At 40.6% G+C, this 16,840-nt stretch overlaps 1 protein-coding gene across 1 annotated transcript; it reads left to right on the top strand.

The window, feature by feature from the left end:
• Window positions 1-693: 693 nt before the first annotated feature.
• On the top strand, window positions 694-14,083 carry GPR143 (G protein-coupled receptor 143). The gene is made up of 8 exons (XM_002187191.6): window positions 694-1,139; window positions 2,830-2,939; window positions 5,828-5,922; window positions 7,118-7,210; window positions 7,688-7,797; window positions 9,053-9,161; window positions 11,375-11,492; window positions 13,393-14,083. The coding sequence occupies exons 1-8, from the start codon at window positions 896-898 to the stop codon at window positions 13,690-13,692; spliced, it is 1,179 nt and encodes a 392-aa protein (XP_002187227.2). The 5' UTR covers window positions 694-895; the 3' UTR covers window positions 13,693-14,083.
• The last annotated feature ends 2,757 nt before the right edge of the window (window positions 14,084-16,840 follow it).

Genomic DNA, 16,840 nt, shown 5'->3' with positions numbered 1-16,840 from the left:
ATAATAGTATTTATTTGCTGCTGTATCTAGCAGAAGCCCTGTCATAAAATATATTGTCTAGTTTATAAAGCAAAAAAAAAAACAAATACTGCAGGTCAAGTTCCTGTTTTCATATTAAATCCTTACCAAATTAAAAAGAGAGAGAGACAGAAAAATATGTTATTGAGAAACCCTGCGTCCTGGAATTTTCCCTGTCAAGCTGATCTAATGCAGACAGTACTGACTAAAGAGTGGATTTTTTTTGTGCCCGCGATTTAAATAGGATGAGCTTAATATTTTCTTTCCAAATGTAATCTCTTTCTACAGTGATAGGGTATCGTGTTTCTAATTTTATTTATAGAGATTGGTGAGTTGGATCACTAAAACTGAGATTTGGGTTAGGGTGTGGATTTATATTCCTGCTTTTCCCTGCAAAGACTGGGACTGCTTGTGTCTGGACTCAACTTTTCAATTAATTTGAGGTAATTAAAGGGTGCTGTGTGGGATGGGGCTAAAGAGAAACACAAAATTTAATGTTTCCACTTTGGTATCTGCATCCTTATTTATTTTAAATCATCTTCAATGCTCTGACGAGTTTAAGTCTTCCTGTATCACATAGTGTGCAAGCAGAAATATTTGAGTGAACTGTTGCCAATGGCTCTGAGCGAGCATGGGGCATGTTTCACATTTCACTGTGGTTTCTTGTTCAGATCTGATCTCCTTGCTAGGAGAGGCTGAGAAAGGCAGCTCTAGGGGATTTACTTCCAGCAGCAGCAGCAGCAGCACATGATCCATCAATCGCGTGATTCTCACCACCGAGGACTAATGGGGAGGGTGAAGAAAAAGTGAATGCTGCCTTGGGGAAGCAACAGCATTTTCTTCTGCTCGTGGGGCCTCTCCACCAGTCGGACGTTTCATGGCTTCTCCAAGGTTAGAAACCTACTGCTGCCCAAACCGGGATGCAGCTACACAGCTGGTGATGGACTTCCAGCCTGAAGTCTTCTGTGGAGTCTGCATTGGCAGTGCCTCCATCAGCCTGCTACTGACCATCCTGCAGCTTCTGCCAAAGAAGGGACAGAGCCCACGGAAGTTGCCCAAAGCCTCCTCCTCCTCCACCATCCTTCTCTTTATCTCTATTTGTGACATCCTTGGAGGCTTAGGTAAGTGTGATCTTTATGTCCTTGCCATTGCTGTAACAGGTTCTTTTTGCTCTGAGGTACAGACAAATGAAGCTGGTGAGTGGACAGCAGAGATGTCTGAGGGAAGCATGCTGTTTGTGTTCACAGGAAGATTTGGACTAAGTGAGATCGGGAAATTATGGGTCTTTGGGGAGAAGGTTCTTGTTTAATAGTTATACTGTGGAAGTGAAAGCTCTTGACAAATCTGCACCAAAATCTCTGCTTTAAACCAAATTAAAATCTAGAATGGCAACTGCTTCTCAGAGTAAGGCATAAAAGTGGAGGTGAGGCAGCACATTGGAAAATAAATCTGACATCAAATATTTAGCCAATCCATAGAACTGGATTTGAAAACTACTGTCCTCTATACCCTCAAATCCTTTTGGACCAACTGTGCCTCCTGCTCATGTGCCAGCTGCTTCTCTGGGCACATCACATAGACAGAAAATGAGTTTGACTTGCAGCTGCACACAGATCATGCTGGACACAGGCTTTTGAAATGTGAGTAAAGCTACCTTATCAAGGACAAGCTGCTGCCCAGACCCTAGCAGACAGTCTGGAGGAATAAACCAGTGGAGACTAAAACAGAATGCATGAGTCAAAGTGAAACTAGTATGTCTTGAGCTGTCCCATCAGCCATTTGGTAATTTTTCCCATCAGTCATTTACTGTCAAACTGGGTATAAATTCTCATGACTTGTGCTATGAAAATACAGGACAAGTTTGTTTCTACAGAAGCATTCCCCCCCACCCCCACATTAGGTAATAGAAGAAGTGCTGTTTTGTCTCACTGCTGGGGGCTGTGAGTGAGTCTGTGTGTCTGTGTATCTTTGTGCTTAATTTCTCTTCCCTTTTCACACCCAGCCAGGTTCTCTCACAGTACCTAATAAGTACCAATATTAAACCAAAGATTATAAAGGAAGTAAAGCAAGAAATATGGAAAATACGTATGTGCATGCACTTGGAAAAGGTCCTTTCAGTCAGATGAAGCCAACAATAAAGTTATTTTTCTCTCCTCCTCTTTCACTGGCAAACTCAAACTAGTTATCCATTGTTTATGTATTAGACTCACTTCGGTGAGTAGAAAACAGTTCATTCTTGGTGGGATGGAAACCTGGCCATTTAGTTCTCTTTCCTGTTGGTGCTTTATTTCAACAAACCCAGAAAACCCCACGAACAAACTCTAAGTTCATTTTTTAAAAGGGCATTGTTGTTACCTAATTCAGAAGTGCTGCTTTTGCTCAGTCCTGTGACAGAGGAAAAGGACAGCCTGTAAAATGAAGGCAGAGAAAAGTGAAAAATAACCCTTTTTCTGCAATGGGGGATTTTATAGAGAGGTGAATATCAGTGTATGAACATATGCTGGTAAACAGTTATTTAGTGTTTCATGTCAATCTGTTAAATGCTGGGAAGCATGTGACAGCATCTCTAAATGAGAGCCTTAGCTGTGTAATGTTTTAAGTCCCAGCAGCTTCCGACTCTTGGGGCTACTTTCCCTGAATGATCGCACTGACATTTAAATAGCACAGTTGTCCCTGCTGTGCTCCTCTGCAGCCATCGCCTTCCTGCAGACGCACAAAATCTGGGCTGCGATGTGAAATATGTGGCAGGGAAAAGCATGTGACTCAAATCACACCAGCAGATTCAAAGCATTAATGCATTTTTTTCTTTAGGTATGATCTTCAGGTCAAGTGTATGGCTGGGCTTCCCTGGCTTCATAGCTAACATTTCTGTGGTGAACGGGACTGACGTGTGGCCTTCCACTTTCTGTGTGGGGAGTGCGGTAGGTACCGAGATCATCCCCCCTTTCTTCTGCTCCCAGTTAAGAGTCCTTCCACAGGGGGAATCTGAAAGGAAAATTGCTGTGTCCAAAAGGAAATGTGGCTGTGAGTCAGAGCCTGGATATGATGGTTTCAGCCTCTGCCACACCCCTGCAAGTGCGTTCATGCCTCCCTCTGTGGGCCTGGTCAGGGCAGGCAGGGTGCTGATGGTGCTGTATGGTGGTAGGGCTGTAGGGCAGCTGGGTCAGGCTGATCCTGGGAGCTCTGCAGTATTCACTCCTCACAGGAGTGCCAGGGGAGTGGAGTACACCAAAGTCAGGGACAAAGAACCAAAAACATATAAGCAACCCCAAAAGGGCTGTGAACCATTGTTTGAGTTTCTGCTAGCACAGCAGCACGAATATCCCAGCGGCTCCATTGCACTGGTGGCATGAGGTTATCTGTCTTCTGTGTCAGAAACTGCAGCCTCTGTGGTGGCAGCAAGGACCTCCTGAAACTTGGGGTAGCTCAAATTAGCTTTTGTGGCACGAGACTGTGTGTTTTAGACACAGAGGGACAACAGGAGAAATATACTCATAGCCACAAATCTGCTGGCAGAAGGTCTGTCCCTGCCATGTGGGATTTCAGCTCAGATTGCTGGGCTGCATCTCGACTGCACCTGGCCAAGTCTAATTGAGTATCATCTGAATTAAAATGCAAGAATAAGAAAATGTAAATGCATTCCAAAAGTACACATTGAAACTCAGATCAAATTTTATAATCAAAACACTGGGAAATATAATTTGAGCTTACTGTACAAGAATAAAGGTCATGATTTTTACCAAAACATTGAGAATGACAAGACCATCACTTTACCCAGATGCAATAGGAATGTGGGGTCGCCAATGAATTAATGCATGAGCAATAGCAGTATTTGCTTTGCAATTCAAAGTTTACAATGTAGCAGGGGATAGGTTGTATGTCAAAATTATTCAGCTCCACTAGTTTTAAAATAAAGCAATATATGCCAAATTGAACTCACTGTGCTTTATATGCCTATATAAGAGCAGTTTCAAACAGGATAGTTTTGTGCCATGGACACAAATATAAATTGTATACATCTATCAATTCTTAATTCTATCACACCTCTTTAAGTTTTCCTTATTAGATGCAAATGCTGTTGTTTTTTTCATTGACAAAGAACCAAAAATCTCAATATCTTGCAGCAAGAATGTTCTGCTCAAAACCCTCTCCTCCTCATATTTCACTTTCTGGCCCATGACAAATAAAAACTTATTTTTAAACATAACAGGGTACAGTATGCAGACTGTTTGTTTTTCATTTGAATTTCAGGTTAGATTGTGAGCAGCCTAGCGGTCTACCACAATTTTTATTTTCCCTTACTTCCAGGAAAATGCTGTAATTTGAGTAATTTTAAATTTAGATTCAACTATATTGGAATGAAAAATAACCCTTCTTCCACTCATTTCCCCTAACGTATTCTCATGTGAGTTAATAAAATGTTTCCGATTCTATTTTATTTTTCTTTTAGTACTATTGTTTTATTTCTCTTAACCACAAACCTATACAAACTCCAAATAGTGAAACTTTAGGACATCTGCCTTGAATGGTTTGCAGAGTGCCCTTTCAGACACTGCAGCAAGATGTTTTGCTAAAAAGTAAGATACCATATGAAGCTTTAGGGGTTAAGTGCATCTGCTTTATATTATTTTTGGACAGTTTTATCTGTGTTGACTTTTCTGGAAAGATGCTGCAGTTTATTTTTGTATATGTGTGTTTATGGGTAGTAAATTGTGCATTTTTCAACTGCAGCAAACATGTAAATGTGATGATGAAGTTACATGCTGAGTGCTATGGGTAAAGTGCATTAGAAGGAAGACTGGGATTTTATTTTCTGCCTCCTGTGCACTAGGAAAATACCATGATGTTTGAATTAAGTACTGAATAATTCATGCCACAAATTACTAGAGGTAGGGTCTACACCCATGGTGAAAGGAAATATTTCCCAGCTTGATTTGCCTTTTGGAGGAAGGACTGCTAGAGCTCTCTTCACCAGCATTTGGCTCAGTAACAAGTATGTTGATTTCCAGATGTAAAACGATGCTACTACGGAGCTGTGATAAAGGATATTCAGATAAGAACTGAAAGATGGCTTGGAGGAAAGATAGCGTGAATATTAAAACACTCCCAGATTATTACAAAGAGCTAGCTCCTATGGGGAAGAAATGTGGAATTTATATACAGTGGCAAAGAAAGGTCACTTTTCTTATATAAGCTCATGGGAAAAATGCAAAGGGTCAACTCAAGAATGCTGTGGAATATTTAGCGTGACTTGAACCTGTTTCCTTTGGATTGTTATTGAAGAAATCACTTAGGGAGTTCAGTAGGTGTATTCTTCCAGAGCATGAGTGATTTTCTCATTAATGAGTTTTTTTCTTGATAAGCATCTTGTGCATGGAGAAAACACCCATCACATGCAGAACCCACAAATGAATAGGCACACTGTGGTTATGACTGACCTCAGATATATTTTTATGCCTCAGCCACTGAGAAACAACTGCAATTTTAACCTAAAATTAAAACATCCTTGCTATAAATTTCTTTGGGCTTCACTTTACCATGTTCAGGTTAGGAACAGAGTGATAAATGACAGGTTTTCTAAATCAGAAAATGAGCTGTGAAAACAAATGCTGTTCAATTTACCTACAACTTGACCCATAGGCTACAACAATGTTCCTGTGATTTTGAGTAAGATTTCATACTTCATAATCTCATCTGGAAAATACACACATTAAAAGAATAAATCACCAGGCCAAAGGTCTGAGTCCTTTCCCTGCGCCAGTGGTACTGGAGAAGCAGCTGTGACATTTGGCACTTCTTTCCCCTCTAGATGTGGATCCAGTTGTTATATAGTGCTGGCTTCTGGTGGTTGTTTTGCTATGCTGTTGATTCTTACTTGGTGGTGAGAAGATCAGCCGGACTGAGGTACCAGAGTTAAAGCTCTGAATTTGTTTTTTTCCCTCCAGCACTGTATGTCTCTGTTTGCAGCTACCTAAGAGTATGAGTGAGTCTTGTACAACCATCTGATGCTCATATAGTTACCAGGTAATGATAGGGATGTGGTGTTCTAAGTGCTTAAATTGCCAGGGCAATGCTCAGATGTTGATTTATGTCCAACTTAAATTTAAATGTAACTGAATTCATTTAACCTTTGGAAAAATATGGAGCAAATTGTGGTATATAAACTTTATGGCAATGAGATGACTATTTTTGTCCCTACTCTGCATCTGAAATTGATTCTTGCAGCAAAAATATAGTGTTGTACTGAAAATGAAAATTTGGAGGGAGAAAGTGCTGGACTTCATCCTGTTAATTTCATATGGTTAATTCTGTTTTTTGCTTTTTCTCTGCTATTTTATTTTAGCAATTTTTCAGCGAGTGTGGTCATTATTGCCCTTCTGATCACACTTTTAAAGTCCCTCATAAGAAAAACATGTATTTATCATATATTCTTCTGCAATGCCTGTGACAGAAGAACCTAAACTCTTTGGAAAGTACCATGCTTTAAGAGTTAACTTTACAAAATCAGGTTTATTCTCAACAGTCTAAAGTCCCAAAGTTCTAGTCAAACAGCTGGGACCTGCCTCCTTCCTCCATCCCTGTTAACCAAAAAATCATGTGTATTTGGACTTGATTCTGAGATCAGAGTAAGCATCAAAAGACTTTCTACAAACACAGATCTGAATCTCCCTAAGATGGGAGCAGTATCCAGCTCTAAATGTTAAATATTATTTTCTACAAATCACAAAAGGATGGAGGTGAGGATGCTCATCTCCATTCTTAAATTTTAATCTGCTAATTTGCTCTCTGCAGGAGAAATGAAAGATGCAGGGGTTCTTTCTCAATAATAAGGGTAGGGAAGAAGTCTTGTCCCCTCCACCGTACAGGCTGGAAGGGACAGGACTTCCACATGCAAGCCTGAATAACTGCTTTGGCTTATTCTTCTGAAGGACTGCCCCCACCTACCTGCTTTCCTTAATTTAATGTATTGCCAGTGTTGTTCTGCACAATTTCCTGTCTGTAAAGATCTTTTTCAGTGAGAATCCTATTTTTACCTTGCAATGGGGGAAGTGTAAGGTTGGATATCTTTAATTGTGCCTGTTATGTTTGGTGCTTGCAGTACGATTGTGCTGTACCACATGATGACATGGGGCCTTGCAGTGATGCTCTGTGTGGAGGGGATTGCTCTGCTTTACTACCCCTCTCTCTCCAGGTAAGCAGGCTCTGGAAACAGACTGTGAAATTTGGGCTCTCTCTGGTCATTTGAGTGTCTTTTGGTCAGCTTTAGAGACAGACATTCAAAAGCTGAGCATTTTGATCTCTGCCAAGGATGTCCCACTGAGTCAGTGTTTATGCTTAAAATACCTGCCTGGGCTTCAGAGGGCCCTGAAGAAATATGCCAGGCAGTACAGGCACAACTGTGATACAGCTTCTATGAGACACCCTTCTCCCATTCCTGATTTTAGCTTTCCTTTCAATTTGAGAAGAATCCACAGATAGTGCATGTTTAAAATCAACTTTGTGTCCCATGTGAACTGATGGTAAAGGTCCATAAATTAAAATTTTGCATCTGTTTGCTTAATTCCTTTTTTTTCCCCTTCTTTTTAAGTTAAAGGTGACATAGATAGACTAGCCAGAGAAGTGAGCTGTGGGGGAAAAAATGCATAATATTTTAATTATTTCTTCTCAGCTGTGAAAATGGCTTGGAACATGCAATCCCACATTACATCACAACCTACGCCCCACTCCTGCTAGTGCTTGTGGCCAACCCAATCCTGTTTAGAAGGACAGTATCAGCAGGTACGTTCCTAATGGCCAGCATCAATCTGTTTCTGTTATTTAGCAACATAGTACTGTAGAAAGTCATGGCTTTGTACTCAGTGATGTGTGACAGCTCCTTGTTAAATCATAAAGATACAGCACAGGGTGGGAAGCAGTTGCCTACGGAAATGAAGACTCCATTTTGATGGGAAATTTGCCCTAGAGACACACAAGATATTCTCTTACTAGCCTCTAACTGCAGGTGGGCAAACATGTTTCCATGTTACTTAATTTAAAGCTTTTGAGGCCATGTACCCCGGATGCTTAACTCTACTGTAGTTTTGGTACCAACCTCGACTTTGAAATGTAATTTATTCTAGCTGGTGAGATCTGAGAGTTGATTTAACTTCTTGGCAGCCCTAGAGCAAAAAAATGTAATAAAATGTGATCAGAATTTTGTCACTTCTGAGATTATGAAACAAATGGGAATTGTACACAACTCAGATGGGATCTTGATGTTCCAGTTCAATTTATTATCCAGTGCTTGGAAGAAGTGAGGCTGGAAAAAAGCCACAGATTCAATGCATTCTTTGCATGTAATATGATCATTGCTAGACGTTTGCAGTACCTGAATTAATCTACACATTGATTATACAAAAAAGCTGAAGAAAATCAAGTATTCTCAGTTCAATCTTTATCCCATTCATTCTGTCCCTCAGCCATACTCATTTTCAAAGAAATAGTTGTTCTTTTAAGAAGTTGTTCCCATTAAAAAAATTGTTCTTTGTATATTTGTGTTTGCATTTGTATATTCCTTGTGATATCTGAACAGCATGTGGCATAATTTTTTTTGCTGACAATCCATCTTCATATTTTAGAGGTGTAGCTAATGTTGTATCAATGACACAATGAAAAACAATGTGCAAAATAAGATAGAAGATTCTATTTAAACATCACATGATAATTATATCACATTATATAGAAGGTACATGCTACCTTTTGTTATTAAACAGAATTATGTTGATCATACTATTTCATATTTTCAGTGGGACTGAGAGAAAAAAAATAGTGGGATATCTTTCATTTTAGGAATCCAGCTGCGTGTAATTATTTTCCTTTAGTATTAGGCTATATGTGAGATTCCTTGAAAATGGTCTTTCCAGCTTCTGAACAGCTGCTGGAGACAAATCCATTCATTCCTTTGTTCCCTCTTTCAGGCCTCTGTCTTCTGGATTTTTGTGCCTACTCTAACAAGATGTGCATATATTAATGAACATAATTCTATACTTTTCAGTTGCCTCTTTACTGAAAGGGAGACAAGGAATTTACACAGAGAATGAAAGACGTCTGGGGACAGAGATCCAGATGCGCTTCTTCAAAATTATGCTGGTATTTGTTATTTGGTAAGAGGTGCATTATTTTGTTTAAAGTGCCTTTTTCCCAGAGGGAGAGAGTCAGGGACAGGAGTAAAGATGGATGGGTTGCTTCATTTGTTTGTCTTTATGCTTAGAAGGGAAGGTATCTAAGGAAAAAGCAGTTCTAAACTAGTTCACAAAGGAGCTGAATCACTCACTGGCTGTGAGGAAATGATAAAATGTTTAACCAACAGAAAAGCAAAAGCAACAAGAAACAATAGCAAAAATTTCCCAATAGGTTGGGCATCGACTGAAGCTGTCTGGTAGAGCAGGCTCCCAGCTCTGTGGGCTGACAGATGACTTTCTGTAATCAACATTTCTCAGAGCCTCTTGGCACCAAACACATCACGGAGGACCTGCAATAAAAATGCTTCTAAGTCTGATCATACAGTGCAGCCACCTCTGGGCTCTACCATTTTCAAATGCCTGAAAAACTCATGGATATTGACTAGAAAATAAGGAAATGCCGGAAAATAAAACTCTCTCTCTATATATATATTCTTATCTATATATTTCGTCTTTCCCCATGACAATAGTACTTTGGCATAGGACAGAAAAGAGATAGGGAGGAGGAGAATAGGACAACAGGAGTTCTGGAGTGGTGAAATGAGAAGGCTAAACTTAACAGTCTTTAGATCCCACTTAACTTCTTTATACACAGGTGTATTAATGCATATTACATTGCTTTAACAGGCTGAGCAGGAAGAAAGGCTGCCTCTTGTATCTTCTCTTGGCTGCCGTCTACTGGAGTGCTCTGAAAGGAAATTATTTTCTTTTGGGGGGGAATAACAGTCCTCTTGGCTTGGAAGTGAAGTTTCCAATGTGAAGGGTGGGGTAGCCAGCAGAGGAGGGAGTGAGAGACAGCAGCAAGGGATCCTGCAGCATGGCTTCCTGGAAATTGCTGAAATAATAAGGAGCAGAGATTCAGCCAAGCTTCCAGGGCTGTGGAAAGAAAGAGCCCAGAGGCACCACAGAGTGCATTGCAACCTACGGAATGGTGGCCAGCTTGATTATCTGGGAAAGAGCATGAAAGGAAAGGCCAATTTCCCATGGACATTGTGGGGACATTTGTTTATTTCCATTCTGTCTCATTCTGGGCTTTCCTAATAAAAATATAAAATCACAGCTCTGGTTTAGGATTTTGCTCTAATAAAACATAAGCTCTGGAGAGTAAAAACTTTCTCAAAGGTTACTGGAGGGAAAGACTGAGGCAGTCTCATCTTAGAAGCATAGGGAAGATTTCCTTCCATCCCAGAAGTAAAATATGGAACGCTTTAGTCAAAGACAGCAGGTTGGGGCAAAATAGGATAGAAGAGATGCCTACAGATTTGGGAGGGGAGAGCAGGAGGTTTTATGTTGTGATAAAGATATAATTGTGCAGAGGACAAATATAAAACCCCTTAGAAAGTATGACATGAATGCTGATGGTTTCTTTTCTGAAGACGCAGTACAACTATAGGGAAATGCTTCTCTCACTGTTTAGATGTCATAGGAACTTACAGCCATTTTCTATAATCTCTTATTTAGTGTAGAACATACTCAGTTTCTTTCAATGAATGAGGCTTGATTAAGCTCATCCTTATTTGGAAACAGATATTACCTTTATTAAAAATAATTGTTAACATTTTGAAGGATTTAGAAGTCAACTTTTGTGTTGCTTTTTGGTGTTTTTTAATGAACATTCTGAAAGTCTTTAATTTGACCCTGAAATTCTAACTTCAGATGGAAATCCTGCAGCCTTTTACAACAACACGTGCATATATTTGAGTTCCTTGTCTGTGAGCACAACTCTTCTAAGGCACAAGGGAAAGAAGTCAGCATGCATGATATTCCCATTATAGATCACATTTCCTTCTCATCTCAGTTTTATTCTGCAATTTACTGTTCTGCAGCAAGTTTAAATTATCAGATTTTTTTTCGTATATTGATTTATATTCTCTAGGCTTGGGTGAGTAGGGAGGTGTCTGGCCCTTGATTGTTATTTCACAGACCTACAGGTCCCTTCAGATTGAGATTTAGCAAGAAATCCAACCATCTTGGACTTGATTATCCTAGAGTTCTTTTCTACCCTTAATGATTCTATGATTGAAAAAAATCTTACTGCCTTTCAAGTTATTTTAATTTCTATGTTTTGAAAGCAAAGCATATTTTACATGCACATCCATATGTAACTGTCCTTTTCTTCTTTGCTCCTGCTGTAGCTGGTCATCCAATATCATCAACGAGACCCTTTTGTTCTACCTTGAAATGCAGCCAGACATCAATGAAATGCCCCTGAAAAACATCAGAAGTGCTGCACTGATCACCTGGATTATAATGGTGGGTCAGCTGTGACATTACTTGGGCTTAGAAATCACTGTTTTAAGACTGGTGGAACAACACCTGTATAGTGTGGGGTTTATGATTTTGAGGGATATAAACACTCTGAAAATTAAGGAAGAAAAGCAGAAGGTAAGAGAAAGGAATGAGCAGTCAATGGGAGTGCTTTTCACATGTAAACTTTGCAAAAAATGTCTTAGAGACCAATTTTTTCTCCCATTTATTGGAGTATGTATTCTCTCTGTGAGAGATCACTCCCATTTCAAGAACAGATAACTACAATGATTTCTAGCCTCACCTTGCTAAACTCTGCCATAATGCAAGCTTCAAAGTTTTAGCTCACAGTTCCTGAAGGTTTCCCAATTAAATGGGCATTTCATGGAAATTCTCTGTTTGCAACTAGGGTGGGGTTTTTTTATTATTATAAAGAATGATTGCATCTTATGTCATGACATTTGGATCATTATTTGGGAACAAATAGGAGAAAAATCTTTCACACACGGCATCAAAAATACCTGTAAGATGCTGGTCTCTTACTGTAGCCTGTTTTCTCCTATTAGAATATTTGACAAAGGATTTTTCAGAGGTAACAGTGCAGGTTCATTTTCCTGGAGAATTTATTCTGGAGTTGTTAAATAGGTGTAAGACCTGAGTATGATTTATGCATTTGAGCAATTTGGTATTGAAGGATTAAGTGATGCAACTGATGTGATATGTAGCATCCCATGAACTCTCCCACCTCGGTCAATTCCCAAGTCCTCAACCCTGGCAATGGCAGTAACTATTCACCACAGAGCCAGTCCTCCTGGGAGGAAAAGCATTTGGACTTCTGTGTCAACTTCCCCTGTGTAACTTCCCCTGGTTTCTCCTTTCCCTGTCCCCTCACTGGACAGGTATCCCTGATGGCCATCCCCCTTTCCCTGGAGACCAAACCCCACTGCCCAGCCCTTAGCTCTGCCCCCACCCCTTCCCCTTATTAAGCTGCCTTCTCCACGTGGTTGTTCTCTTTTACCTTGCCGGGTTCCCTTCAGTGGTGGGTGTTGAGTGAGGGCCTGACTGCATTGCCTGAAGGTTAACTCAGCTTGCTTTTGCTTTTCTACAGGAGAGGATTGTGGGGGACAGATTATAGGCAGCAGCAGCCACTACTCCAACATCCGCATTTTTAGTGATACAACCTCCTCCTGCTCTTTTGACAAGGGGTGAACACATTCATGTGATAGGGACCTTGCTTTTGCTCACCTAGAGCAAAGTCTGGGGAGTGACCTCTGCTTTAAAATGCCTGTAAAAATAATTTCCCTCTTTTCCTACGAGAGAAATAGAAGCATCTAAAGCCATTAATTTGTTAAGTCTCTATGGCACTGGGAACAGAGACAAAAGTTTTTGGCGATCCCTTGGGATTTTCTTTTCAGCGCCTCTCCCCATTTTTCCATCTCACTTTGATGGACATTTTCACTGGCTCAAGAATCTAAAGCAATTCCAGACAAATCAATTCCAGCTATTTTTAAAAGCTTGACTGTCTATGCTAGTGTCTCCTCTCATATATTTGACTTGGCTTGTAATGAAAAATATATGTGCTTTTGTGAATAAAAAAGCCCAGAGCTTGTGGGGAACGTTAAAAATACACCAAGGGATTGACTGGCTAAACTTCATGCTAGAAAATCATTTCATGTTTACTGCTTACTGTTATGGCCTCAGCATTTTAGAAGACAAGTCATGATATTTTTCTCTTATTTGTTTGCATCTGTGGTGGCTAAATTTTAATTTGTGTGCAAATAGTGTATTTTAAAGTCAGCAATCATTCAGTGAAAGGGAAGTTTTTAATACATGCAAATCATTTTGCTAGAGTTGAGGATGAAGCCTTCCATGCTGGTGTAACTCCTGTTGCACTTCTCTTTCCTAGGGGGTTCTTAATCCCATGCAGGGCTTTCTCTTCACATTAGCTTTCTATGGCTGGACAGGATGGAGAGTGGACCTGAAATGGCGAAAAAGAGAAATACCCTGGGAATCTATGTCCTCATCAACTGTGGGGGAAAATGCCTATCCCTCACCAGTGAACTACCAAAGCAACATCCATGATTCCAAGAAGATCTCGACGACTGACAGCCAGCAGACCGATGAGGCCATATGCATGTTGTCTGAAGGTAACACCAGCAGTGATGAAAGATTAACCAGAAGCTCTCCCATCTACCAGGGCTGGTAGTTTCTATGTGCAGAGCTGGATCTAACTTTTCCTGGATCTAACTTTTCACATCGTCAATACTCACAAAACCACGTCAATGTGTGAATCATTGCGTACTCTGGAATTAGGTTTGTGCTCAATGGCTTGATGTCATTTCCTGTAACTTGTGACACTGTGTGAGAGAGCGTGTGAGACAGAGAGATATGGTCTATGTCTTCATTTGCCTTCTAGGAGAGATATAAACAGGTATAAAGGCTTGAACCTTTTTCAGCAGGAGTATATCTCTGCAATGATATTTGTTACTTATGATTGATATTCACATTAATTTTCTTTTAATCTCTCTTGTAACCTCCTTATGGTAGAAGAGTCTTTTGTTTTAATAAATGGACTATTCATATGTTGGGTTTTTAAATGTGTTGCCTTGCTTGTCTTGCTCAGCATAAAATTCCGCACCCAGAATTACAGCTCTAGGATTTCTGAGGCACCATCATTTCCAGCCTTTGCAGTCTGGTAAAGCATTAGTGACAGCAGACTCTGACTTTATTTCCTATTTGTGTTGATTCTCACTGACACAGTCTTCTTTTAACTTGTGTATGTGAATTTTTGGTGTGGTGTTATCTAGGGAGCTGAAAAGCTTTATTTTTTAAAAATTGAGCCCAGCACAGGCTCCACAAACACTTCAGAACAAAGAATCCAGTTAGTACCAGGTTCAAGGAAAAATAAACCCTCAAACTATTTTTTACTATGGATTCAGTCTGATCTTTATGTGTACTTACCTAACAGGATGCTGGGCAGGTGCATTAAGAGACAAGATTTGCATAAAACACTTCCACGCTCTGAGTGCTCATCATAAAGCAGATCACATAGAATCAATAATCACTTCTCTGAGGAGTAGTCTGTTTTATACCTTCATGTGCTAAATGAAGAGACATTAAATCCATTCTCCTTGTCTTCTCAGATACACCTCTTTTTGTGCAGTGCCCTAGGTACCTACATCCAAACAATTCCTCAGATTGGTTGAAAGTTAAGAATCAATGATGACCATGTCTACCCTAAGCTTTTGACTTCATGTCAAATACAGAAGTAATCTGATTTTTCTGGTTGTGCTGGAAGCAGTTTACAGCACAGTTTGACTGATGGCATGGTGGAAGCCCCTTGAGCCCAAGTAATCGCCCTCCTCTTCTTCAGCATGTGACCAGGCCTGGGCTTTAAATCCTGCTCACATCCACCTTGGCTGAACTTTCTTGGCTGTTTCCACCTTTCATTTTCAACACAGTTCAGTTTCAGCTATTGTAAAAAAGAAAAAAAAAAATCATAATAAAAATTAAAGACAGCTGAAATGTTGATGCAAAAATAACATGAAACTTAACTTCCTGGGTTACTCAGGGAAGTCTCAGGGAGGTTAGAAATTCAGGATCAGCAGAAACAATACTGAAAAATATTGATTGGCTAATTAAAATAAATCAGCTTCTGGAGCCAATTGTTTGAAACAATTGTGTTAAACAATGATTAGATAACTATTTAGGCAGATCATTACAGAGCTGTGCTTGGTTTGTAGCAAGTCTTTTACACTGTGCCCTTTGGAAACCTTTGTGGCTTTATGGCTTTTTATTGCTGCTTTCCTAGTCAGAACTGCTGTCAGATCACCAGACCCTTTCTTTTAATCACAGTCATTTGTTACCTACCAAACTATGAAGAGACAGCACACTTATGAGCAGATTATACTGAGCCTTTTGAAACAGAGACAATTTTTCAGTGCAATACTCATCACAACTGGGGTCAAAAGAGCAGGAAAAAAGTGGAGGTGGATTTGTTAGTAAGACTTTTCATATGCTGTGGTGTGGACCAAGCTGCAAAACCTTAAACCACAATAAACAGTCTCTGGCTTCACTGGAATAATTATGTGGCACGAAAGCACTTGTGAGGTGACAGGCTGTAGCAGGAGGCCCTGTGAGATGACTGAATGACTAATTCCTCCCTCCCTTCTCTGCTCCAGGGCATTTGGGTGGGACAGGGACGGATGGCTCTGTCCCTGTCCCACACAGGGGCTGTGTGGCTGTGAGCAGCCCCTGAGCAGTCCCAGGTGGCTGCTGGCACTGGAGAACTCCAGTTCTGGGACAGCCTTCCTTCTGCAAGGGCCAGGCTTTGCTTCTCTCCTTTTCTTGTTCTTTCTATGGTGTGTCTGTGTGTCAGTTATCTATGAGATGTCATCAGGAAAAAATAGGACTCATCTGAGAGCCTAAGAAAGAAAACTGACCTAATTTTGATGTATCTAGAAATTGATATGGGGCATTGCAGAGTTCGCTGACAGTAGGTTTTGACTTAAAAAAGAAGTGTGTGTGTGGGAGGAGTCTCCTTGCCTGCTGTTCCTAGCCTCCAGTGGATGTACAGGAGGCATTCCTTCACAGTTTAAAATTGGATGATAATTGATTCTATTCATGTGTAACCGTGACCACATTTGATTTCACCTTACACAAATCTTGTTCTTGCTTCACTATTCAACAAATCAGCCAAAGAATTGCCTTCCTCAAGGATTGCAGCAGATGCCCCTCCCTTCCCACCAGGAATATATTTTTGGAGTCCATCTCCTGATTGTCCCCACTTCATGTGTTTGCTGCATGCATGTGAGGGAGCAGCCACAGGCCACCAGAGCCAGCTTCATGTTGAGGGAACCAGTGTCCTCCAAGGGTCAGCAAGGACAAACTACAGACACCACATCCTGGACAGCACAGCTCTGACACCAACACAACCACTGCCCTCTTAATTCTGCCACCCACTGCTGAGAGACCCTTGTGCTTATCAGCACACAGAACACAACCTAACTTTCATTCTGATGATGATTTGTATCTGCTTAGCTGTCACGAGGTGAGTGTGGGAAGTCCTTGTCTCTGGCCTGCATATTTGCTTCCTAAGATGAGTTTCAAACGTGGCTTGGGTTGACAAGTGACAGCTCTTGTCAGTACTGGAGTCCATTGGTGCAGTCAGTCCGGGGTCTTCATCTTACACTGGAGGAGGGACTCACTTCCAGTCACTCAGCTCTTCCCTCCTTGAGCAGGAGGGCAGCTGCTCCTCTGGAACAGCAAGGTGTGACTCAGAGCAGGAGTAAACAGAAGTAAAACTGGATCAGATACTGTCTAATAAAATATATGTAGCTGAAGTGTTGTTTGAT

This window comes from Taeniopygia guttata, chromosome 1 (genome assembly GCF_048771995.1).
Source record: "Taeniopygia guttata chromosome 1, bTaeGut7.mat, whole genome shotgun sequence".
Taxonomy (NCBI): domain Eukaryota; kingdom Metazoa; phylum Chordata; class Aves; order Passeriformes; family Estrildidae; genus Taeniopygia; species Taeniopygia guttata.
Note: the sequence above shows the minus strand (reverse complement) of the source record. Positions and strands in the feature narration are given on the sequence as shown.

What these genes read in the sequence shown, in the direction of transcription:
- GPR143 (XM_002187191.6), top strand. Translation starts at nt 896, where the DNA reads ATGGCTTCTCCAAGGTTAGAAACCTACTGCTGCCCAAACCGGGATGCA. An exon ending in TGACATCCTTGGAGGCTTAG is followed by an intron (nt 1,140 to 2,829) that starts GTAAGTGTGATC and finishes TTTTTTCTTTAG; the next exon opens with GTATGATCTTCAGGTCAAGT. An exon ending in TACTACCCCTCTCTCTCCAG is followed by an intron (nt 7,211 to 7,687) that starts GTAAGCAGGCTC and finishes ATTTCTTCTCAG; the next exon opens with CTGTGAAAATGGCTTGGAAC.